At 52.4% G+C, this 25,592-nt stretch overlaps 2 protein-coding genes across 2 annotated transcripts; both read left to right on the forward strand.

Annotated features, from left to right (window-relative positions):
• The first annotated feature begins 409 nt into the window (after window positions 1–409).
• On the forward strand, window positions 410–11,973 carry LOC117647298 (lachesin). The gene is made up of 8 exons (XM_034389005.1): window positions 410–514; window positions 2,368–2,388; window positions 5,322–5,507; window positions 5,760–5,955; window positions 6,926–7,054; window positions 8,745–8,864; window positions 9,489–9,659; window positions 10,647–11,973. Exons 1-8 carry the CDS (start codon window positions 476–478, stop codon window positions 10,895–10,897), a joined length of 1,113 nt encoding a protein of 370 aa, XP_034244896.1. The 5' UTR covers window positions 410–475; the 3' UTR covers window positions 10,898–11,973.
• Window positions 11,974–14,051: 2,078 nt separating this feature from the next.
• LOC117647501 lies at window positions 14,052–25,148 on the forward strand. The gene is made up of 9 exons (XM_034389258.1): window positions 14,052–14,339; window positions 19,713–20,591; window positions 21,468–21,544; window positions 22,531–22,702; window positions 22,784–22,882; window positions 22,997–23,233; window positions 23,350–23,532; window positions 23,678–23,870; window positions 23,950–25,148. Exons 1-9 carry the CDS (start codon window positions 14,288–14,290, stop codon window positions 24,068–24,070), a joined length of 2,013 nt encoding a protein of 670 aa, XP_034245149.1. The 5' UTR covers window positions 14,052–14,287; the 3' UTR covers window positions 24,071–25,148.
• The last annotated feature ends 444 nt before the right edge of the window (window positions 25,149–25,592 follow it).

Consider the following 25,592-nt stretch of genomic DNA (forward strand, 5'->3'; position numbering starts at 1 on the left):
CTGGGTCTGTCTGTGAGTACGGAAGTGCACGGACACGTTATAGCGAGAGACGCGGCGAACCACAGTGAGCCAGAAGACCGTGGAGGCGGCCAAAACTCTAGACGCGTTTTGAGCTCCAGCGTCGCTAAATGGGACTCGAACCGAACGTGTGACCCCACCAATGGATTTCTCGTTCGGAGAGCAATCTATTGGTGGGGTCGCACGTTCGGTTCGAGTCCCGTTTAGCGACTCTGGAGCTCAAAACGCGTCTTGAGTATTGGCCGCCTCCACCGGTCTTCTGGCCCACTGTGCAAACGCGGCTTATTCCTGGGAATGACGCTCGCCTGCAAACGTGTGGTTTCGCGTCGAGCGTCAAATGCCAAATGGTTCCTGCGACTGATGCCTGGCCTTTTTCTTTTTTCCAGGATGCTTCTGCCTGGAACCGGAGTTCCAGTTCCCCTTGAAGAACCTGTCCGTGCCGCAAGGCCGTGACGCCATGTTCACCTGCGTCGTCAATAACTTGGGCGGCCATCGGGTGAGCTGCTCAAGTCTGTCTGTCTGTCTGACCGTCTGTCTGTCTGTCTTCGCCCACACCTGCACCGTACCGCACCTCGCCCTGGCACCGTGTGCCTAATGCACTGGAAATGCTCACCTCTTTCTCACGCTGTCAGCCTCTGGAGTCTCGGAAAGCAAGCACACCTACTGCCGGCCGCAGGCCACTGGTTTTGTTTGTTTGTTTTCGTGGGATGGTTTGCTTGTTTCACTGTAATTAGAATACTTGCACTTACAGGTGTGTACACGCACTACCCGCGCACTCTTCGGGTCGACACTGCTTTTTGCACGCCCGACCGTCAGACCACCGTCGGGGAGAACCAAAACTCGAGACGCGTTTTGAGCTCCAGAGTCGCTAAATGGGGCTCAAACCGAGCGTGTGACCCCACCAATGGATTCCTCGCGGTGAGAGCAATCCATTGGTGGGGTCACTCGTTCGGATCGAGTCCCATTTAGCGACTCTGGAGCTCTAAACCCGTCGGGGATATGGACCGCCTCCACCGGTCTTCTGGCCCACTGTGAGACCGTCAGCGGAGAGGGGCGGCCGGTGGCCCACGAGCTGGGCTGGACACTAGTCTCCACGAAAAAGTAAACAGTAAAAATGGAGGGCCGATATCCGAACCCAGCTGCAGAGCACCCCAATGGAATTTTTAATTCTTTTTCTTTTTCAAAAAAGCAAAATATCGATTGCCTTTTTTTTTGCGACGCACTTGGGTTCGAATACCAGGTCCCTTGGCATCATGGCCCGTCCTGCCTGGAGGACTCCGAGGTCGGGGAGGGAGGGGGGCAAGGGGGAGGGGGCACGCTTGCTCACCCACCCTCGTCTCCGAGGCACTGCTAGCTTGTCTTCGGAACCCGCACCCCTCGGCCTCGGCCGTCCCGGCCCGGCCCGTCCCAAAGGCATGTTAAGGTGCTCAAACGGGGCCTTAATGTTCACGGGAAGTTGGCAAGTGTGCACGAGCCGAGATCGCTTTGCATAGGAGTGGCAGGCGGTGCCTTGAGCCGCTCAACGCTCAAAAACAAACTTGCGCCATTGTGCCCTCAAATAAGCTTCCTGCAATTCACTGCCTGAAAATGACATCGCCAAGCGATGCTTTTCTTGGTTTATTTTTTTTGGTACATTTGTTTTTGTTTTTTCGTTGTTCTGTTTGGGGGTTGGGGGTGTTTTTATTTTCTCTCCGTTTTAGTATGTTGTGGCGTCACCGCACTCATCCAGAGGCGAATTAGCATTGCAGACGAACTCGTGGAAGTGGCACCTCAGATAAAAGTGTGAATATATGCAGTGCGGGTGAGTGTGTGTGTGTGTATGTGTGTGTGCGTGTGTGTGTGAGTGAGTGGCCTTGACAAGTTTGAGTGCTTAAAAGCAAGATTTGAGGCAAAGAGAACCTTACTGAATGTGTTAATAAAGGCCATGGATTTCGTTTTTGTTTTTGTTTTTAAATTTTGTTTTAAATTTCACGTTTTTGTTTTGGGGCACCAATGCACTTAGTTTGACACAAACACACTATTATAAAGCACCTAGTCCTAGCTATCGCAATATAGATCACCACTTCGCATTTTCTCACTGTAGTAGTCCTCTCTTTGAACACTAAAATAGAGTGTATTTTGATTGACTTCAACCTATGATGAAATTCATGAAAATGTCTTGAAAAATCAGTTTGTCAATAATATTTCACATTTAAATGGAAAACGAAATGATGATGTCGTCTTCCGTTTTTTTTTCAACCTTATTGGACGAAAACGGCGAACAACCCTTTCGGTTGTTCGCGGGAGTTGAATCTTTAACATTTCTTAAAATGGTGTTCTCTGTTGCAATTGTTCCTTGCCTCCGAGCAGAAGTCGCCGTCGTCGGCACAGGTATGTTCCATCCTTAGCCATCCGCACTTTGTCTCTTTTCTGCCTGTCGTCTAACGACTTTTACGTGGGAATGTCCTCCAATCGAAAGATTGAGAGATCGAGGGAGGTCCGACACGGGTTGAATTGCCGAAACAATCCCCCACACTGTGCTGTAACTTCACTGCTCCTGTTTACTTCCCAGCATACACTGTGAACGACGCTCTGTACTGAGTACTTTGCACATTGAGGACCACACAATAATTGTGTACCGACCGAGTGAACATTTTCACTGCCAAACTGTTCACTGACTTACTCTACGCCCTCGTTTCCTCAGTGACAGTGTACCCTTTCAAGTTTTGAAAAAAGGAAAATCCTTTACTTCCGGGACGCTCCTTTCCACGTCAAAGCGGCAACTTCCGGTTCAGAAACAGCCAAGGCGGCCGTGCTTTGGAACACTCGTCGGAACGTGCCCCGCTGCAATCCACCTGCCGAGATTGAGAAAAGTCGCCGCTCCGTCTCTGCCGCACTCGCGTGGCTCTCCGTGGGGGTGCGAGAGAGACAGACCGCTCTTCTGGATCGCTCAACTGGAAGCAGAGCCGAGCAGCGCGCGCGCCGGCGAGGGGTGCCCTCCGCCCCGCCCTGCGCCCCACGGCCTACCCGCAGGGCCGCAGGGCCGCGGGCCCCGCAGACGTTTCTTTCACATGTAAAGCAGGTGGCTTCTTAAGATGCGACACGGAGTGGAACCACGGGCCCCGTCCCGCAGCGCCGCAGAGGCAGCCCCCCCCCCTCCCCCAACCCCCTGTGCCCTTTGCCAAGGTGCCCGCGTGCACTTAGCTCCACTCCCTTGCTCATCTCCATGCAGCGACGCAGCGGCGGCCTGCCGGTGCTGGGCCCGGGATGCGGTCTGGCGCTCGGTCTGGCGGACGGCAGTCGGACGTGAGCGAGAGAGTGTTTGCAGGTCTTCTGCGACGTCTCTCTGCTACGGCTTTGCCGCCAGCGCGCACCGCACCGCACGGCGGACAGCTACCTGCAATTTTTGGTCCCGCTGCCTAGCCACTGCCAAGAGGAGAGGGGGCCCTGCCGGTGCTGGTCCCGGATGTCTGGCCTCGTGTTGTTGCGTGCGCGTCGGACGTGAGCGAAAGTGTTCATGGTCTTACTAAGAGCGTAACTCTTAGCTTGAGTCAAGCACGTTACGCTTGGAAGACGGTACGCTGAATCAAGCATAGGCTGAAATTCCCCCATGGCATTTAGAAGGGAAAATTGCGCATGAGCCGTTACGCTTGATTTCAAGCGTAAACTGATTACGCTTGAAAACAGTGGGTAAAACTACGCTTTAGTTTTACCAGTGAATGGGCAGCCACCTCTTCATTTGAGTTTTTTACTCTCCTGCTTGTCAATTTATATGAGCTTTTTTGACCAGGCAAGCATCTGATCAATAAATTCGAGCCGAGGGGGCAAACAACTTGAATTTTTCCCTTAAAATAACGTGAAATTGACTTGAAATAAGGTCGAAATAACGCTGAAATAATATCGTTGGAATAACGCGAAATAACGTTGAAATAGCAATGAAATAACGTGAATTTTGAAAACGGTGTACAAATTTTGACGAAGTTGTTTGCCCCTCGATTCGAGCGTCGCCAATATTTTAGTACTTTTTTGTGAGAAAGTGGTCACGAGCAGAATAAAACAATGAACACAATAAGCACAGTAGTGTCGGGGGTGGTGTTGAACATTGAACCAATTCACTTACTTTGATGGCCTCATTTTGCTCTGGATGGAGCACCAAGCAATAGGAACCCCCGCCCCGCGCGTTTGCTTGTGGCAGAGAGAGAGACGGAGAGAATAGCATGTAAATGTTCATTCAAACACGGAAGGGGCGTGCCTGCTATGGGGTCAGCCGGCCGCGGGGCAGGGGGAGGGGACACAGCTCTGCATTGCAATATTCAGGAAGGGGCGCTCGAATCGGGCCACTGGCGCATCCGCCACATTCTATCGGAGAGCCCATGCCACGGGACGGATTCCGAGAGTCGTCTTCGTCGCGCTCTGTCTCTCTCGCACCCACAGGGACGCCCCGAGAGTGCGAGAGAGACAGAGCGACGACCCTCGGCGGAGAGTCTTTTCGCCGAGAGGGAGGACTAGGGAAGCCCTGTTGCATATCCGTTCGGCGTTGCCTAGCGACGCGTCATTCTCGGACGTGCCTTGCAGTGGAGGAGCGTGACAGCAGACCGATTGAGAGGGTCGTCGCTCTGTCTCTCTCGCACCACTGCGGGACGCCCCAGGAGTGCGAGAGAGACAGAGCGAGAAGCAGCCTGCAGGCGGGTGAATCTGGAACGAAGAAAGGTCACGGGGTGATGACGTGCGGTGACACGGCAGAATGGCCTCCGCCGCGCCAACCAAACAAAAGATGCAATAGTACAGAAATTACAGAAATACAGACTCGAGGAGGCGGCGTGATCTTTGATTCGTCTTGCGAGGGCGGGCAGTGCGGTGTGCGGGTGTGTGGTTGGGGACAGGGCCTGGAGCCATCCTGGAGCCCTGTCTCGGGGCTGGGCACTGGCCGACACAGTGGTGGGTCTAGAGCCAGCCTGAGGGACGGGCAAACGGAAGCCCTTTTTGCCTACTTCCAGGTCGAAAGTGTGGCTCTTCGCCTATCCTTCAGGCGGCTGACTAGACGCCAAGTGGGGGCCAACTGCCCTTAGTGGGCCAGAAGACCGACGCCGGCGGCCAAAACACCAGACGCGGTTTGAGCTCCAGAGACGCTAAACAGGACTCGAACCGAGCGTTTGACCCCACCCATGGATTCCCTGTTCCGAGAGCCCATTGGTGGGGTCACGTTCGCTTCGTGTCCTATTTAGCGACTCTGGAGCTCAAAACGCGTCCGGGATTTTGACCGCCTCCACCGGTCTTCTGGCCCACTGTGGATCCGCGCACGGGCTAACGGCGTGCTGCTGCAGGTTGCCTGGATCAAGTCGGACACCAAGGCCATCCTGGCCATCCACCAGCACGTCATCACCAACAACGCGCGGCTCTCGGTCACCCACAACGACGTCAACACCTGGACCCTCAACATCCGGAACGTGCAGCGCGAGGACCAGGGCACCTACATGTGCCAGGTCAACACGGACCCCATGAAGAGCCAGGTGGGCGAGTGGGCTTTGTTGTTGTTGTTTGTGTTGTTGTCGTCGTCTTGGCGAGCCGCAGTCCGTTGTGTGGGTGGGCAGTGCCGCCACGCGGGCCTGCTCGGCAAAAAGAAGTTCCCTAGTTCCCTGGATTTCCCTGAAACTGCCTGGAAAACGTCCTTGTCTCGACTTTGGGCTACCAGGGAAGACCAGGGACCTTTTTTTGCCGTGCGCCCACCCACGGTGTAACGCCAAGGCCGCCTCACGTTGCAGACGGCCTTCCTGGAGGTGGTCATCCCCCCCGACATCGTGTACGAGGAGACGTCGGGCGACACGATGACCCCCGAGGGCGGCAACCTGAAGCTGCGGTGCCGCGCGCGGGGCTACCCGCCGCCCAGGATCGTCTGGAAGCGGGAGGACGGCGGCGAGATCGTGGTGCGCAACGACTCGACGGGCAGCAAGACGAGAAGTACGAACTTGCTAACGGTCTACTCACCCCTAGTCTCTAAGGTTCTCCATATTATTGTGAAAATTTACTATGGTGGTGGTCCAGCTGACTTTGTAACTAACCTATGAAAATTCGTTGTATCGTATTAATATTATGTTGAATTTCTTTCTATCGTATTGTGGGGAAAATCTCCACCACAACTCTGCAAACTGAAGTGTGTACATAGTACACTCTTATTAGAGCACACTTCCAAGTACACTCTTATTTACAGCATACTTGCTAGGCACACGCTAAAAAAGAGTGTGCCTGGCAAGTACACGCCAAATAAGTGTGTACCTTCCATGTACACGCTAAAATACACTCGATAAGTCCTATCTTAAAGCATGGACCAGTTTAAGTGCACTTGCCAGGTACACTCTTATTTAGCGTGTACATGCAATGTACACTCTATTTTAGTGTGTGCCTAGCAAGTATGCTGTAAATAAGTGTGTACTTGGAAGCATGCTCTAATAAGAGTGTACTATGTACACACTTCAGTTTGCAGAGAATATGCTAGCGCAACCTTTGAATTACACTGAATTTCGGTGTACTACAAATCAAATGGATTTCAGTTGGATTTCGAATGAATTTCGGTCAAAAACTCGTAAATTTGGAGAAGAATTTCGATAAATTTTAACGACTTTCAGTGAATTTGAATTTTTGATTAAATTTGAATAAATTTTGTTAAATTTTAAAATTTTAAAGAACTTTGATGAATTTTTGTAAATTTTAAATTTTTGATGAATTTTAATGTGCAAAGTTGGCTAGAGTTGTTGCCCCTTGAGCGCAACCTCCCACCCTGAGCCGTTTAGAGTGTACACTCCGGCTGGGGGCGAGGGACGAAGGAGGAGAGGGGCGGCCGATACTTTGTCTCGTTCCCCTGACCGCTCGTCAGCGAGGGAAGCTGTTTTCTTCGGGACGGGCTCAGTGACTGGCACTAATTTGGTTCCAGAGCACGCCGTGGAGGGCGAGGACCTGGTGCTGCACAAGGTGACCCGCTCCGAGATGGGCGTCTACGTGTGCATCGCCTCCAACGGAGTGCCGCCGCCCGTCAGCAAGCGCCTCATGCTCTTCGTCAACTGTGAGTTCCAAAAAAAAATTAAAGATAAATAAACTTTAACCCAATAACGAAGTGCAATGTTCCAGTACACGCGACCGGAAATCCGACCTGCGCAACTTTTTCAGTCCGTGACGAGAAACTTGGGTTTGGAACGACACGTAACATTCCCGCAGCTCGCTCCGCCCACGTACGGCGAGTGTTTCGCTCACGCACTTCACTCACACACACACAAACGTCGCTTGCCATTATTCGCCTTGCTACGACACACAACTCTGGCAGACACGCGTACACACACGCGCGCGCGCGCACACACACATTCACACTAGAGAGCGCGGCAAAAAAGTTGCTCTCGCAACAAAGTATATGCATTCAGTAAGCAAAAGTAAGTGGCCCGGATGCGTTCGTGGGCCCCTTTCACCGTCACATGGACACAACACACACACACACACACACACACACACACACGAAGACAGGGACAGAAGAACACCCACGCGCGTTCACACACACGAAGACAGACAGAGACAGAAGAACACTCGCACACACGCACGCACACACGCAGGTACGTTGTGGCTTGAGGAAAGCCGGGAGGGAAGTTCAGGGGGAGGGAGGGAGAACACGGAATCCAAGCGGCAGAACTAACAGTATCAAGAATTTGCCGATATTAATAACTGCTTAGTTGGATCACATACGAGGCCGAGGAGACGAGCTCGTCTCTCCACCCCCAACTTGCCTGAGCCCTCTCTCTCTCTCTCTCTCTCTCTCTCTTTTCACTCGCTCTGTGCCACAACGGGCTTGCCAAATAAGCCTCGGTCCTGCCCGCCCTGCCTGCCCTTCACAAGGTAGCGACAAAGCGGGGCTTCGCAGCGTCTCGGGTCGTGCCGGTGGCAGCCACGTGGAAAGGAAGGGCGAGGCACTGTTTGAGCGCTAAACCCGGACAAACCCGGACAAACCCGACGGACGGGACGGGACGGTCTGGTCGAGGACGAAAGGACTCGTCACTGCGGGAGGAGCTTCAGTTGTTTTCCTTTTCCCGTGAACTGAATTCATCAAAGTCTGAAAAGTCGCAGCGAAGAGTAAATCCTCCTCCAAGGACCTCTGCATCATTCCAGATCATTCACATGCAACAGCACAACGCAAAATCCAGCTCTGCTCACGTGGTTGCCGCAAAACCACTCTGTACATGGAACGGTCGGACTCAGGGCCAAATTACGGCATGCCGATAAGCCACGCCCATGGGATGGAAGTCACGCCGCAAAACGGCATGGCATGCGAGTTACGACCTTTCCCCGGCGTGGTTAACTACCTTGTGGGTTATTGGTTCCTTCACCAATGCGTTTAACGGGAAAAGTCATGCAAAGAAATATGGGCACGACAATTTTTGGCGTGACTTCTCTGTCATGCGGGGTGTTTTTCTCGACGCTCCTAAAACCTTGAGTATGAACATACATACTAAACTTATTTAGTTATTGTTATGAGAAGGAATAGTTCGTAAATTACGAACTATTTTCATTGTACGCTTACGTATACCCAAAATAATTTGCTATATGAAGCTATTTTACTTCGGAAGGCTGAAATAGTTTGTAAGGTTCAATTCAGAGTGGAGACCTTTCATTCATGAACCTGAAAAGGCACGAAATGGCCGATACATTTTGAGTGCAGGCGAGCCATCGTCTCCGTGGAAACAAACGAATCGATTCCTCTCTGTTGGCAGTTCACCCGCTGATCCAAGTGCCCAACCAGCTGGTCGGTGCGCCCGTCGCCACCGACGTGACGATCCAGTGCATCGTCGAGGCCTGCCCCAAGGCCATCAACTACTGGACCAGAGAGAAGGGTACGTCGGTTGGCAGCAGAGTGTAGAATTTTTTTAAAATTCTTGGTGAACACCTATTGATTTCAATTTTCTGTTTTGATCAATCCTAATAGGCCCTTAAAAACTATCAAAAACTGGAGATAGACGTATCGAAACTTTACCAGGTACAGTCAAACTCCTCGTTTTGTCCCTCTTCTGGGTCCTTCGTTTTGTCCCAGAGTCATCCCCACCATTGTGGCGCGGGTCGCGCCCCGCCGGCCGATGCCTGCCGTCGCTGACCGGCCAGGTAGGGATTAGGGCGGCCTAATCCTCATCGGCCGGCCGGCCTCGGTCCTTCGTTTTGTCCGCAGCAACTCCCGGGTAGAGGGACAAAACGAGGAGTTTGACTGTATTTGTCAAAGCGAAATCCAGAACATTTAAATTTAAAAATGTAAAAATTTAAATTTAAAAGAAAAGGAGATCAAGTAGACCCTTTTTTTGAGTCCCTCTTTTCAATTTTAAATGTTCTGGCTTTGTAATAAATACTTGGTAAAATTTCGATACGTACATTACGGTACATCATCAGTTTTGATATGGATTCAACGAACCAAAGATATTTCCTATGCATGTTTTCATCGGCTGCCTTTTTCTATCGGTGTTGTTCAGGGGAAATGATCATCAACAACGACAAGTACCAGATGGACGAAAGCCCCCAGTCGGCCTACGGCGTTCTCATGAAGCTGACGGTGCGAAAGTTCCGGAAAGCGGACATTGGCGCCTACAAGTGCATATCCAAGAACTCGATCGGCGACGCGGAGGGCATCGTGCGACTGTACGGTACGTGGCGTGACAAACTGGTGACAACACGGGGAAAATATACTTTGTTCAGGTGATCGACTGTGTTCGATAGTCTAAAATCGAAAGCTGCCATCGAAAATATGATACCTACAAGCAAAAGCTGGCTGCTACGACCGGCGTACACTTTAAAGTCTGTACCCGGTTTCTGGAGGTATTTACCCCCTCCAGACAACAACAAAGAAGTAGTATTTTTTGCGCGAAGGCCTGCACACTGCTCGCTAGCTTCCTGCTAGCGATAAAATTGAGTCGCCCGCCCAGTGGAGCGCAGTACGGAGTATAGTACACTAAAGAGTTGCTCCGAATAATCACGCAAACACTGGTGAAACAAAGGCATAAAAATTATGCCCTTAAAGGGCGTAAACGATTTACGCCCTTAAAGGGCATAAATCGTTAATGCCTTTGGGAAGGGCATTAAAATTTTGCTTGAAATTCCTATACCATTTACGCCCTTCCCAAGGGCATAGAACGATTTATGCCCTTGCAAGGGCGTAAAAGAGTATTTATGCCCTAAAGGGCGTAATTTTTATGCCTTTGTTTTACCAGTGAAGCCACTCGACGGCAGTCGTCATCGAGGGCCTAGCTTCAGACGTGACCACTCATCCAGACGCACAGTACTGGTGTTCTTTGTTCCTCAAAAAAAATCGAGAGTGCGCAAGCCGCATTTATACTATTAAAGCAAATAACTTTTATGTTACCCGTGTTCTTTATGAGGGGTTTCATTCAACCATACAATAAGTAACGTGTTTTTTGGTTTGTTTTATTTAACCAGAAATTAAGGAATGTTAATAGTGATTCTAATGCCGGAAAATTTCCGGGGGAAAATGCAGAAAATTTCTGAAAATTTCCGTATTTTTCCAAGAGCCTTGGAAAAGATGGAAAAATTCAAAACAATGCGCATTTTGCATGTTAATGTTTTTTTTTCGACCAGAAAATAAGTTATCTTTTGGCTTTTTTTTCTTTTTGCAGAGCTGACCCTGCCCAGGCGGAAGTCCCTGGAGCTGGACCCGGAGCAGCAGCTGTCCGACGCGCACCTGCAGGACACGCTGCCCGAGGACGCGGAAGAGGCCCTGGACGAGGAGGACGCCGAGGCTCCCTCGCCGGACGAGGCCTCAGGGACTTCGGCCTCCTCGTCGGCGACCTCGACGGCCACCCCTGTGCGCGGTGGCCTTGCCGCCCTGCTGATGCTGGTGCTGCTGACACCGCTGAGGCACTTCTAGGTCACCTTCGAGACCGTCCGCGAAGTCGACCTCAAAATAAACTGATAAAACCTTGCGGCCGGCCTGCACTATCTAGGTGCGCTAGTGTGCGGCAGGCGGTGAAGGCCATGCTCGTGGACCGCGGCCCCGTCTCCAGCATAGACTGACTGCCGTGTGGCGTTTGGGAGAGGGAGAGAGAGAGAGAAAAAGAGAAGAGAGGGGTAAGAGGCTCGACTGCGCACTACTGTATCCGAGCGTTGCGTAACACCGTCTCCCTCCCGCTGGCGCCAGCAACCGCCAGCAACCCGGCAACTCTTTCCTTGCGCGCGGCCCGACCCTCGGCAGCGCCCGCCAGCTCGGCGAACTGCGGTGGCCGGCAAGCAAAGTGCATGATGTGTCAAGTCCTCGCGATCGCGACCGGACAGTGAAATCGACATTGCAAGGCTCGTCACTGTAAGGTTCTGTGAAAATGAACGAGTTTCCTCGGCGTGCTGGGCTGGTTCAGTGACGTGTGGCACCGCCGACAGTCGCCGCGTTGTCGTCGGACACGACAGAGTGACGAAACACTTGTTCAGCGGACGGTGACGTCAATGGCGTCAACGCACCGATAACTAGTGATATCAAGTCAACCGCTGATAGTTGTGAAGCCACCTGTCTGCCAGATTCTTCCAAGGTTTGGAGATCACGTGAAAATTCGCCTTCTTGACATAAAACGAGAGATGGAGACCGTTAGCTTACATTTTTTGTGATGTGTAAAGAATTATTACACAACTTGGTGCAATGGCCGGTACTCATATGAAGTGCCAGACTGTATCACAATAACCCAATGTACAGCAGAACTATAGATAAGACCTGCTTCAAAATACTGTGCGATTTGTTACTAAGCATCAAAGTAGGTTTCTGTCATTTGTTCAAGCTTTGATGTAGAGCAATAACAGAGTGCGTGAACTCGGTGATTTCTTTTGTTTCTATCGGAAACATGTAAACGTAATTTTACTACTTATGGCAAACTGTTATAAACTGCAAACATGTACATAAAGCTAGCTGCAATCGATTGTTATAAAACTTAACATTATGTTATAAAGGTGACTCCTCATGCCCTTCCACTCTCAGCAGCACACATGCTAGGTAAGTCTCGACTCGATACACTGCAGTCGAAGTGCTGCTACACTCTATGAACAAAGTTAAATTAAATTGGTGGACATTCAGTTGATTTTCCCCATGTACTCAGACACAGGCAGAAAAAGTACTCTTGACAAAGAGTTGGCTAACACGACTAAATTTAATAGTTTTAATCGTGTCGTCATAACCACATCTTGGTCAAAGCGCTTCAGTCGTTTTAACCTTGTTTTAAAAGTTCGTTGGAAACACTGGGTTCTTCATCCGAGAGCATATTTGCCTCACAGTGATCCAATGCTCTCAACTATTCAAAAAGCATACACCAAAGTGGGGGAAAAATCTCGCTTCGAGAACTCTCTCTTTTTAGCAGATGATACCTTTGGTACCTTTGCTTTAAAATATACCTAATACTACGAGACACAAAGGTGTCAGCTAGCTTTTACTCCAGAGTCCAGAAACGAAGTGCGTATCCTAACAATATAATAGGGGCGGGCTGCCGGGGCGGGATGGTGAGTCTGTCTGGCTGTGGCGCGGCGCAGCCTGCGCGGAATTCAACAATGCTTCCGGCTAGGCTCAGCCCCGCGGGCCCCGCGGACCCCGCGCGGCAAGGACTCTTGGAACCATTCGTTGGCTATCACAAAGATGAGAGCATCCTGCCAAAACTAGCACACACGACAGCACCAGACGAGTATCATCTGCTTTCATTAACGTTCGTTGAATGAGATTTTTTACAGTGTACCTTAGGACCTGCTTTAAATATACCTAATATACGAGACAAAGGGAGTACTTTTATCCAGAGCCAGAAACGAAGTCTATCCTAACAATTAATAGGGGCGGCTGCCGGGGCGGGATGGTAGTCTGTCTGGCTGTGGCGCGGCGCAGCCTGCGCGGAATTCAACAATGCTTCCCGGCTAGGCTCAGCCCCGCGGGCGCCCGCGGACCCCGCGCGGCAAGGACTCTTGGAACCATTCGTTGGGCTATCACAAAGATGAGAGCATCCTGCCAAAACTAGCACACACGACAGCACCAGACGAGTATCATCTGCTTTCATTAACGTTCGTTGAATGAGATTTTTTTTCAGTGTATGCGTCACGCACGTGCTCGGCATTTATCTGAGAACTTTCCGTGCCGTTTGAATGGAATTGCACGTTCAGTGCCCGGCAGTATCTCATCCCATTTACTGCCAGCAGATTAGATTCTTGTGGCAACAGGCAAACCGCGCCTGTTGAGGAGTAAAGCAGTAAAAACACAACGCAAACATCGAAACCAGCTGTGCAGCTGATTAATTTTTACCTCAAATTATCATTTTGTTAAAGATTTTCTTGAACAATCGTAAAGAAATTCCATCTTTGTCGCCTGAGGCGAGTTTTACAGCACAAGTCTTTGACACCCAGCTCTCTTCAACGGACCCGTTTTCTCTGAATCTCAAGTAAGATTATGGAAGAAGAAGATAATGAATCAAAATCAGAAACAACTGGGAAAAAGCGTATAAATAGGTGGTTTACGATTTGTTCAAGGGATTAAACGGTGCATTATTTATATTTCGACAGACGTGCCAAAGATAATCTAGTTGGTGAGTTGAAAACGAAGGTTCATCTGACCTATCTACCTCATTGAAGCTTCAGCGGATGTGAGGGTCTCTATTTTTAGTCCGCATGGTCCGTAATAAGCGAAGCGTAGCTCTTATCACTTACCGTTGTTGCCCATTCACGGGCCTAGGTTGCTGACCCTGGTGCCCATCCGGCCCGTCCACACCCAAAGACTCAAAGACTTTGCCCAAAATTCAAGCACCGCGCTGCTACTGTACACTGTGCGGCAACAGAGCTCGCCCGTTGCCAGACACGAGGAAGAATGCATTGTCCTTCGGGCTGGGCGGGGTGGAGGGGAGCAAGGGAGGGGAGGGGGAAGGGGGCTTTGTGGGGAAAAGTCGGCCGACCAATGAAGGAGCCTGGTCTATCTTATCAGCTGGTGTCGCGGCTCTTATCACTCAAGTGTGCCGAAGAAAATTTTCCCGGTTCCCGTCCCGGCCTACCCGGCCGACAAGGAAAAACGCATAGTGAGCGCGGCGAGGCCCGGCAAGCCCGGCAAGCCCGGCAAGGCGCGGAACGGTCGTGTTAAGTCGTTAGTCTCTTTTCCTCTTGCTGTTGTTGCTGCTGCTGGTGCTTCGACCCCGCGCTGCACTCGTCGCCCAGTTTCTCAGAATCACACGTTCGCGGCTCTGGCGAGCTGCGGGCTGTACCGCGAGGCACCGCGTCGCCTTGGGCGCCCTGGCGGTCCGGATGAGTTGCATCCATGCACTGCCAAAAATCGCAGTCGCCTCGCAGAGAAGATGAGAGCGGTTCGGGTGAGCAGACTGACGTGTTGGTTTCAGATTGCGGCCTCTCCCAGGCTTCTGTGCGCCGTCGGAGCAGTTTGCCCAGCCCTTGCATGACGTGTACTCGCCTCGTCCACTAGTCGTGTCTTTAAATTTAAAAGTAAATTTCGGAAATTTTATAAAAAAAAATTTTGTCCTGGGGGCAACAAAGTGTGTGTCTCTTCTTTTCTATCATTTCCTTTCTGCTGAAACGTGTCTGTGAGTCGTGATCGTGAGTCGGCGCGCCGGTTTTCGTGCTACTGGGAAAGCTGCCTGCGTTCACTTCGTGCGAGACAGATAAGGGCGTTTTCGAGTTAAAAGGAAACCCACATTTTATCTTAACGATTTATTTCTACCGAACAGGGACGTGCGTTGAAAAATAATTAACAGTTTAAAGTCATTTCACTTTGCCTTTTGGGGTTCACAATATGTTCAATTCCTCTCCTCTTCTATTTGAAATATTTTATACTTTTGCTTCCTGGCATTGCCCTCAAGATTATTTAAACGACGTACTCCCTACAACATAAACGCGATCGCATCCTGTTCGCAATACCTGCACCCGCAATACTGTCCTGTTCCAAGCTCATTAACAGACCGTTATTGAAAGCCATCTGTCTGGCCGCGCGGAGCGCGCAGGCGCAGGCCGGCGGCACTGCCAGCTGACTGATTCACTCTGTCTCTCTCGCACTCACGGGGTGTCCCGTTTCGGTGCGAGAGAGACAGCGACGAAAACGACTCTCTGAATCAGTCTGCTGCTCGCAGCCTGCCAGCCCGTCGATCCCTCGGGCCCTCGAAAAAAAAAGGGATTGGATAATCTCCCCGAGAGGAAGAAAAACAAGCGTGGTAACTTTATCGCGGACTCAGTGCCGAGGTGTCGGTGTCGAGGTGTCGGTGTCGAGGTGTCAGTGTCGAGGTATAGGTGTCGAAGTTTCGATGTCGAAGAGTCGATGCCGAGCTGCCAGTGCTAAGGTGTCGGTGCCGAGGTGTGGGGGTCGAGGTGTCAGTGTCGAGGTGTCGGTGCCGAGGTGTGGGGGTCGAGGTGTCAGTGTCGAGGTGTCGGTGTCGAGGTGTATGTGTCAAAGTTTCGGTATCAAGGTGTCGACTTGTCAGTGTCGAGGTGTAGGTGTCAAAGTTTCGGTATCAAGGTGTCGAGGTGTCGGTGTCGAGGCGTATGTGTCAAAGTTTCGGTATCAAGCGAGAAGGAAATCACTCGCGTAATAGTCGGGTCACCGATTCCCAGTATTACGCGTAATAGTAATAGCGTAATAGCCAAATTTTTTAAAAATTTCCCTATTTAGGGTCCGATTTTAGGCTAAATCTGGATATTTTCGAGCGTAATAAGCCCTCTGTAATAGCGTAATAGAACGTAATAGGGAGTAGTCGGGTCACAGTTTTGAAGAGTGATTTCCCCCTCGGTATCAAGGTGTCGAGTTGTCAGTGTCGAGGTGCAGGTGTCAAAGTTTCGGTATCAAGGTGTCGAGTTGTCAGTGTCGAGGTGCAGGTGTCAAAGTTTCGGTATCAAGGTGTCGAGGTGTCCAGGTGCCGGTCGCGGTGTGGCGGTGTGGCGGTGTGCTCCGCACTTCCGCAGCGCGCCTGCGTGCGCGCGACCGGCAACCTGCCCACGTCGATGTCCTGCGGGCCGGCCTACCCGACGCACCGCAGGCGCTCTGGCTATTGCCTTGAGAACACGGCCGACGCTCTGCCGCTCTGCAGTGCATGCACGGGGCTCGACACGGGGACACTTCAGGGGAAAAGGGGGGGGGGGGAAACACGTGGCAGAAAGCCGCCGGCGGGGGAAGAGAAAAGAATTGGCCCCCCAGGGCCAGCGCCGCTAGCGGCCTGACGGCGGTGGTGGCGGCGGGGGGCGGTTGCGGCAAGTCTGGCCTTCGGTTCGATCGTGTATGGGGGCTGCATTGATTTGGAGTGGGGCGGGGCGAGGGGCGCTTTGGGCCGCCGGACGTGCGGGGGGTCAAGGAACGTACGCACGCCCACGCACACTCACTCGACAACTTACAACACAAACACTTTTAAGCCTTACGAAGAAGAGTATAGCTTTTCATAACAAAGTATTTTGAGCGTATAAGCCTAGTACAAGAGAAAATAGTTCGTCGCATGACAAACTGAATAGTTTGTATCCTACACATGTGCGGTCAAAATACTAAGTCAGGTTTTGTGCAAAATCAAGAAACGTTCATATCTCTCTCTCTCTCTCTCTCTCTCTCTCTCTCTCTCTCTCTCTCTCTCTCTCTCTCTCTCTCTCTCTCTCTCTTTCTCTGTCTCTCTCTCTCTCTCCCTCACTCACTCACTCACAAACGCACAGGCACAGCGTCCATACAGCCGCCCGTTCGCCGAACTGGGGCGCGCGGGTTGCGGGGTGCAGGGTGCGGGGTCCCACAGGTCCTCCCCCGGGGCCGTCTCTGCGAGGGTGCCGCGGGCTGGGCCGCGCCCTGGCCGCCCAGGCGGGGCTCGCTTCGCAGCCACCGCCAGCGGCACGGCACGACACGGCCATCCGACGCAACCCTCTACTTGTTGCGCCCCCGCCCCCCGCGCCACCCCGCCCCGCGCCGCCCCGCGCCGCCCGACGAAGAATGACCAAGACAACCTCGCGACCTGTCTCCCGGAGCGACGCGGGCGAAGGGCCTCCCTTTCTCTTCGTCTCCGCCGCTTCTCCCCGGCGGGCGGCGGCCCGGTGTCGCTGCGTCGCAGACGAAACGAGAGGTGCGAGCGAAACGGAGCGAAATGGGAATGAAAATATTGATTCCCGCGAAGGTGTGCGCGGGGCCGCGCGGGGCCGGGTCGCCGAGTGGAGTGGTGGGAATGCGAGCCCGGAGCCCGGAGCCTTTCCGGCGGGGCCGGGCGGGGCTGTCATGATGCTGCGGCTGCTGCGGGTCCGGCCCGGGCTGGCCAGGGGCTGGCCAGGGGCTGGTGGACGGGCCTGGCCGCGGGGAGGGGGCGGGGACGCGCAGCACGCCCCAGCCTCGCTGCCCTGGAAAAGAGAGACCTCGCCGTCCCCGCCGTCACCGCTGTCCTTCACGGGCCACGGGTTTCTCATGACGGACTGGAGGGTCCAGGTCCTCCAGTTTCTCCAAGTCGGCGGCAGCTTCTGACCGGCCATGTGTGCCCGGGTCTCGGTCTCGGGAGGGTTCGGCCCTCGGCTTGTTCGTGTCCATGCTCTCGCGGCCCTCTCGCGGCCTCGGGCGGTACGCTGTCTTTTGTGTTTCTCGCTCGCCAGAACCAGCGGAGGAGGGGCTGAGGGGCGAGGGGTTAGTTTCGTCCGCCTGCACCGGCGCGTGGTGGCTGTGGCGCCGGGTATGAGTGAGTGGGCTGGGAGCAGGGGGCGGGAGGGGACGGCGGCGGTCGAGCCGGGCGGGGCGTGGCGGGGAGGGGAGGGGAAGGGGCTGTCAGGGCTGCCAGGGCTGCCCGGCCGCGCGCTCAGGCTGGCTCAGGCTCGAGGGGTGGTCCTTCCCCCTCCCCGCCGCGCCGCCGCTCCGCCGCCTGTCCCTGGCCTGCCCAAGACTCGCTCCCGTCCCGGCCGTCCCGGGCTCGGCGCTCGCTCGGCGCTCGGCTCGCTCAGTGCGTAGCGGGTCGAGCTGGAAGCAGGTGCGACCGCCCCCGCCCCCTCCGGGGCCCCCGGGGTTGCGCCATGGTGGCACACAGCCCGACCGAAGCAACACCCGCCGCAGGGGGGCCGCTCGGGCCGCCCGGGCCGTCGGTCCGCGCGCCGTCGGTCCGCGCGCCGTCGCTGTCGGTTGGCGCCGGGAGTCGCTTGCAGTCCGCCCAGTCCGCCGAGCTGTCCGGGCCGTCCGGGCCGTCCGGGCGACGAGTAGGTTAGTGCATCGCGCATCACGCCGCGTCTCGCGAGCAGTGTGTCTTCTCCCTGGGCGTGCTCGCCTTGCCTGTGTGCTGTTGGATACTCTGCTGCCTTCCATGTCGGTCGAACTCGCAGACGGCTCAGCTGGATGCTTCCAGTGTCCCTCCGTCGCTCCCCCTCCCCCCTCCGCCCAGGCGAGACCTGCGCTGGCCTAGCAGCCAGCTCCTCCTCCCTCTCTCTCTTCCAGAGGACGGCACAAATTGAAAAGGCGCGACTGATGGGGGTAGTGCCGCCACCGCCCGCCTCCGCCGCCACCCCCCGCAACCCCTGCCGAGCCCGCTCCGCGCTCCGCCCGCCAGGTCTGCCAGGGCCCGACGGCCCGACCTAGCCCGAAGGGGGTACGCCTGTACCCCCCCCCCCCTCTACCCCCCCTTGTGGTCGTCAGTTTCCACAGACATTCGGCATCGCCCGGTGTGTTCGTCGTGTGCTCCGCTCACTCGGCGTTTGCTTCTCCACGCTTTGCCTGGCGCTGCCAGTGGACTGATTCCGAGAGTCGTTTTCGTCGCTCCATCTCTCTCGAATTCATGGGACGTCCCCAACAGGTGCGAGAGAGACAGAGCGACGAAAACGACTCTCGGAATCAGTCTGCTTGCCTCGCTGCTTGCCGTCCTCGTCGGTCTCTCTCGCGCGCTCGCTGTCCCGGCATTCGATTCCAGTCGATGCCGCGCTACCCCCACCACCGCGTTACGTCACCGGCTTTGGAAGCCGGAAGCGGGCCACGCAGCCGGAGGCCTTTTCCGGGGGAGGGGGGTGTACGTGCGCCGCGGCGCGTCCCGGGGCGCGGAGCGTCGCGCATGAAAACAAAACACGAAATAAAAAGCACGTGGAGCGAGAAAACGCAGAACGCGCGCGCGTGGCCTGCGGTCTGATTCCGAGAGTCGTGATGTTCGCTCCGTCTCTCTCGCACTCATGGGGCGTCCCGTACAGGTGCGAGAGAGGCAGAGCGACGAAAACGACTCTCGGAATCAGTCTGCTGGCGCGGCCTAGCGTTGGCCGGAGCGACAACGCGGTGGTAGGCGTATAATTGGTATAATCACCGCGGAGGGGAAATAGAGGACGAGTTGGCAGTGGGGAACGGGGTCGTGGGGTCGCGGGGTTTCGGGGCGGAGGGATGGAGGGATGAAAGGGGACGCGCGGCCTTGGACCCGCGCCACGCGTTTCTCGGCGAGGACGGCGAGGACGGCACACTCGCGCCAAACTGGGCACGCACGTATTCTGGACGCGTTTCACAGCGTTTCAGAGGCATCGAGCGGGACCCGCGCGACCCGACCCGACCCGACCCCCCACCCCACCCCACTCCGCCGGGACAGAGCCCTGACTGCGCGACACGGCATCTCCCGGCTTAATTAATTCATCCCCTGTTACTGTTTGATGCGCCCCGCCGGCCCCGCCCCGAAAATGGGATTCGGCGGCGATCTATTTTCAGTTCACGGTACTGACTGGTGAAGCAAATCGAACCTTGTGGAAAACGAGTTGTTTCCGGCGTGTTGCAGGCGCCGCCGCGTTCGGGACGTGCCCGCCGCGGGCGTGGGCCCCGGACCCAGCCTCTGACGGCTCGCTCAGACTCCCGCTCAACTACAAGATGACGACGGAGCCGGCGGCGGCGGCGGCCGCCATGGACATCGACGATGGCTTCTTCCGGCGGCCTCGCTCCGACCTCTCGCACCTGCACCACCTGGACGGGCGCCTGGACGGACGCCTGGAAGGACGCCTGGAAGGACGCCTGGAAGGACGCCTGGAAGGACGCCTGGAAGGACGCCTGGAAGGACGTCTGGACGGGCGCCTGGAAGGACGCCTGGACGGGCGCCTGGATGGACGCCTGGATGGACGCCTGGACGGACGCCTGGACGGGCGCCTGGATGGACGCCTAGATGGACGCCTGGACGGGCGTCGCTTCGCGCCCGGCCACGGCTTCCGATCGCCGCATTGGCCCGAGCTGGCCCTGCGCCCGCCCCACCTGCAGCGCCAGGGGCTGGGTCAGGGACTTGGCCAGGGGCTCGCCCAGGGCCTGGCCCAGGGCCTCGGCCAGGGGCTCGGCCAGGGCCTCAGCCAGGGGCCCCACTACGGCGTCTACGCGCCGCTGTACGCCGCGCACGCCGCTCGCGCCCACAAGACCATGATCTTCAGCGGCGGCCACGCCGTGGAGCAGCGCGTGCCCACCGCCCCTGACCCGGGGCTGCGGGGGCTGCGCGCCGAGCACCGGCCGCTGTTCCCCGGCTGGGGCATGGCGGGCATGGCCGGCGTGGCGCTGGGCTCGGCCTCCTCGGCCTCCTCGGCGCGCAGGAGCGTGCAGGCCATCCAGGCCCAGATGCTGGACGCCTCGCCGCTCGCCCTCAACATGGTGGCGCAGGAGGGCTCCGCTTTTCAACGAGGTGAATTTCGATCGGCCAATCAGTGAGACTCTAGTCTTTAGGGACCGCACGGCCGGGCCAGCCGAGCGATTCGCAAGGGCAGTCTGTCTCTCTCGCACCCGTACGTCCCGTGCGGAGGTCCCTGCGAGTGCGACAGAGACACGAGACTACTCTTCTGAATGGCTCGGCAGCACAGCAGCTCCTTTGTCCTCTGTGTCGACTCCGACACCGTCCATCTTTGAGCGGCCACCAGCCAATCCCTTTGAGAAGAGTTTGTCGGAAATGAACTTTGGTTTCGAGGAAAGACCTGATGAATCAAGTCCAGTCCCAATCAGGGCAACTTTGAACGCAAACATTATCACTAGTTAGTTGTCATTCTTCGGCGTACAGAGACTTCTTAGACTTAGTTTCCTAGTGATGTCTGGTGCTTGGTAAGAACGCTTTGGAGAACGTATTTTATTAGAGACATGGTAGCGAGGGAGGACAAGGCTTGTGCTTGTACGGCCCGAGTCAGTGGCCAAGCCGAAGGCCGAAGCCCGAAGCCCGAAGGCCGGCTCACAGTGGGCCAGAAGACCGGTGGAGCCGGCTAAAACTCTAGACGTGTTTTGAGCTCCAGAGTCGCTAAATGGGACTCGAACCGAACCTGTGACCCCATCTCGGAAAGCGCAATCCATTGGTGGGGGTCACACGCTCGATTCGAGTCCTGTTTAGCTACTCTGGAGCTCAAAACGCGTCTAGAGTCTTGGCCGCCTGCAACGGTCTTCTGGCCAATCCACTGTGCGGCCGGAGCACCGCCACTGTCACTCTGTCACTGCTTGGCCTGGACACTGAACCCTGACAAGCTAGTGACGACCACCATATTCTCCTTTATGATTACTTTCTATTTTTCTTTCGTAGTGGTTCGGTCCTGCTCTGATCTTCGATTCTTACCTCCGCCTTCTCATAAAGCTGCCGCTTTGCATTCCGGAGAGAAGGTATTTTACAACATTTTACCATTTTTGCCGCTTGAGCGCTGAGGGCTCCGCGCACTGCCGCCCAGCCGCGCGCTGCGCTTGGCTTGCTGCTTCGCCGCTTGGCTTTGTTTCCTCTCTTTTTATGTCCAGCAGCCGATCGGTTCAGAAGATTCGTTTCGCCAGTCTGTCTCTGTCGCACTCATAGGGCTCTCCATAAGGGTGTGAGAGAGACAGAGCGACAAACCGATTTTTTGAATCACTCGGCAGAGCGACACTGTTCAGTACACCCTTACGGGACGCCCCATAAGTGCGAGAGAGAGAGAGACCTCTCGGCCTCTCACTCGGAATCAGTCCGCAGACTGATTGGGACTGATTCCCAATGTCCTGCCGGCACCAGATTCGCCCAACAGCAGTAGAAACTAGAAAAATTAGAAACCGTAGAAAGGAGTACCCGCGCCCCGCGCCCACGTCGCATTGGCATGGGCCAGTGGGCGTGCCGAGTTGCACAGTTTGAAAACAAGGCGCGCTTGGGCCTTGCCGCGGGCTGCCGCTATTTGCAGCAAACCGAGCAATCGGGAATCATTATTTCCAGTCGCGAGGAGGAAAACTGGCTGGGTCGGCAACGACGCAACAGCCTTAGCAGACGATTGGTGGAGCTTCGACAGTCGGACTCTCCCGATTGGCTAGTGTTTGTTTGTGTTGTGTGTGCAAGCGGACGGAACGGATCATTGTCTGCCTGGATTAGGATTTTCTAAAGAGTTATGCATTGTTACTTGCCAGAGGCAGGCTGAAAAGCGTCGTATTTGGAGTTTACGTAGCGTAGGTTTGATGTTTGTTGCCTGTCAGTCCTTTGCTTAGCGTAGGTTTCATGTTGCCTGTCAGTCCAGTCCTTTGCATACGCTCATTGTGCTTGTATTTGCAATTTATTTAAATGTCATGTGTGAGTTTTTTACTCGTTTTGGTTTTTACTACCTTAACCACCTGTTAATCAAGTGATAACTTTGCAGGGTGCTGTAACTGTGTCTAAGAAGGAACTTGACTTGTCGCCGCAGAGTGACAGTCATGATGTGTTAAAAGAACATGATGACGATGAAGAATCTGCGGATGACTGTAAACTAACATCTGAGTTCGGACTTCCTTTCAAGAAACGAAAACCTCGCCTGGATATAGTCAAAATGGGTAACAGTTTTCACCATTGTTTCAATTTTCCTTATCTCTATTTGTTCCTTATTGTAATTCATTTTGGTTTCCATCTCTTAGAACTGACGAAAGAAGACAACCCAGCATATGTTCAGTTGGGCGGAGACCATTATGAAGGATGTTTTTGCCATGATCTTCTTGAATGTGAAGGTTCCGTCAGTAAGTGTTGCATTAACTTACACCAACCAATAATTTGAGACTGAATCTAAAACTGTTCTTAAAACGAGCATAGCACTGGTCAATATTAATTCTGGTTGTTTTTCATTACAAAAGGTCTCGCAGGGAAGTTTAATTCTTGGTCCAGCAAGCAAGCTCAGATGTGGCTCTGGAAAACATTGAGAGAGCACAAATTTTCTGAAAGTGCTATTTGTAAGACATTGCTTAAAGTGAAAGAAGAAAATGGCTTTGACCTGTCTACATTCACTAAGGATTTGTGGAAGGAAAAACTGTCCGATTGTGATGAACCTGATTCCCCTGTAAGAATGTGGGAGTTTGTGTGGGAATGTGTCAGTAAGTAGATCTTCAGTGTATACAATTCCTGTCTTACATTTTGTATTGTTTCTTTTTATCTTTCACCGAGCAAGAAAGCAAATTTTAATGTGTCATTTTATTTATTTTTTAATTAGTGGAACGATCAAGAGACACATCATTGAGGCCCCACAATTACTCTGCCGAGCCACTGTCAAGAGACGTAGACATGCTTGGATGCAACATGTTCTCCCACTACACAACAGGAGGCAATATGTCAGCCCCTCTCGGAAACATTGGTCTTTCCAAAAAACTTAACAAGCCACCTAGGAGAAGAAGAGGTATATTTTTTGTTGTTGTTTGTGTTTATAAATTTTATTTTGACCGCCTTAAACTTGTGAATTGAAATCAATTTTGTAAGCTTTTATTCTATTTATACTTTAAAAAAAAAGACTTTCTGTTTAACAAATGTTTTTTGCTCTGCAGATAAATGTGTTGGCCAGCTCTGGGAATTTGTATATAATCTTCTTCAAAATAAGGATATGGAGCATGTTGTGCGTTGGGAAGATAAGGAGAAACAATTGTTCCGTATTGTTAACACAGAAGAAATCGCGCGTCTCTGGGGCAATCACAAAGGCAATGGGCATATGACGTATGCAAACATGAGCCGCACTATGCGGTAAGTATTTTTCTTTTATGCAGATGTGTAATTTTTGTTCCTAAGTGCAATCAGCATGAATTGTAATGTTTGCTTCTAGGTACTACCGAGAGGGAAATGGCGCCTTTGTACGGAATGAGCGCAAAAGGGTGTATGGGTTTGGACCAAAGGCAAATTTGAAAAGGCTTGAGGCAAAAGCGGGCAGAAAACTTGTGAAATAATTCAATTATGCCAATATTTATTGTTCATTTATTTTTCTGTTTCATTATCTCTTTACGATTATGTTGCTGCTGTTTCCATTTTAATGATGATGGTCATCTTTTGACTAAGAATCTTTGTTTTTCTCTTCTTTTTTTCCAGTTTGTACATTGTAGTAATGTTGGCTTGTGTGTGTGAATGAATGAGGTTTTTGAAAAAAACTGTGGCTGTGTAATTCCTTCCTTATCTCTTCTGTTGTGTTTTTATTTTTTAAAAGTGAGTTGTCTCTTCAAACAGAAAACCCATTATGTATTGTATGATTATTGTGTTATTGTAGGTGTTTGTTGTGAATTGTCTTTATCTTCAATTCTTCCTTGGTAAGTTACTTGTTTCAATATAAAAGTGAATTTATAATATTTTGCAGTGAAGGAGTCATTATTGCTCTGTTGTCTACCCACAAAGAATTTATTTTTTGGCTGTTATTAAGCTCCATTATCCAGCATTGTGAATCTTGGAAGTAGCAGAGGCACTACTGGCATATGTCCGATTAAAATCCAGACTCTAACTCATGTGCTCTAGTGTAACTCATAATTCAAAGCCATGTATGTAATGTCTCATTTTGTTAAGGTTAGATTAGGGGGTCTTGCTCTCCAATTCTATTATTTCTGTGATCTGTTGTTTATGTAACAAACCATCTTTTCGTTTTCAAAGTTATTTAATAAGGTGATTGCTCAATGTAACATCATGTCGCATTATTATCAATTATCAACTATAAACATTAAATTGAATAACTTTGGGTTTGATCTAATATAACTTAATATAATATATAAAATGGTTAAACAAACCAACGGCCCCAAAAATTTTAATTTTAATAAATCAGGAAACGTGTATGATATGAAGAAGCCTGGCGATGTGATGTGACAGGAGTCACTTTCACTCTGTTTAAATGTGGTCGTGTTGATGGTCTGACCACAGTATTTGATGGACCAACAATGGTAGTGTGGAAGCAATCATTTAAATTGTTAAAGACATACAAGTTATCTGCAGACTTCAATTTGAAGAACGGGGCTTAGCATGACTACATGCTGCTTGAAAAAAAAACAATTTTTCCCTCAGAATAAGATTTCCATTTTTTTTTTAAAGATTGTGTATAAAAATTGTTTCTGTTCTCAAACTATTTTGTTATTATTATTTGTTTTGACTGTGATTTTATGTTAAGTAAATGTATTACTTTAAGTAAAATTGCAGGTGTTTTTGTTTTTGATAAGTTACACGCAACCAATACACAAATCCTTATCATATACTACGCACGAAAGAACTGAGAGTACCACTGCCTGACATCTAGTTGTCAAGTTGTGAACAAATTTCAAACCTTCTCCATATTTGGCGCGCCAACATGTCAGACCGCACTCACTTGGCAGCAAACCCAGTGGGGGTATACCGTACCCTGCCCATCATAAGTTTACCAATCAATCAAAACAAAGTTCAATTCGCAATTTCTTTTCAAAATTCTCACTCTGACATCATGTGATAACATTGTGAGCG

This window comes from Thrips palmi, unplaced genomic scaffold (assembly GCF_012932325.1).
Source record: "Thrips palmi isolate BJ-2018 unplaced genomic scaffold, TpBJ-2018v1 HiC_scaffold_2, whole genome shotgun sequence".
NCBI lineage: Eukaryota > Metazoa > Arthropoda > Insecta > Thysanoptera > Thripidae > Thrips > Thrips palmi.

Coding starts and splice junctions, on each gene's coding strand:
- LOC117647298 (XM_034389005.1), top strand. CDS start 476: ATGTTCACCTGCGTCGTCAATAACTTGGGCGGCCATCGG. Junction 2,389..5,321: donor AGTCGCCGTCGTCGGCACAG/GTATGTTCCATC, acceptor GTGCTGCTGCAG/GTTGCCTGGATCAAGTCGGA. Junction 7,055..8,744: donor CCTCATGCTCTTCGTCAACT/GTGAGTTCCAAA, acceptor CTCTGTTGGCAG/TTCACCCGCTGATCCAAGTG.
- LOC117647501 (XM_034389258.1), top strand. CDS start 14,288: ATGCACTGCCAAAAATCGCAGTCGCCTCGCAGAGAAGATGAGAGCGGT. Junction 21,545..22,530: donor CTTTGCATTCCGGAGAGAAG/GTATTTTACAAC, acceptor ATAACTTTGCAG/GGTGCTGTAACTGTGTCTAA. Junction 22,883..22,996: donor TGAATGTGAAGGTTCCGTCA/GTAAGTGTTGCA, acceptor TCATTACAAAAG/GTCTCGCAGGGAAGTTTAAT.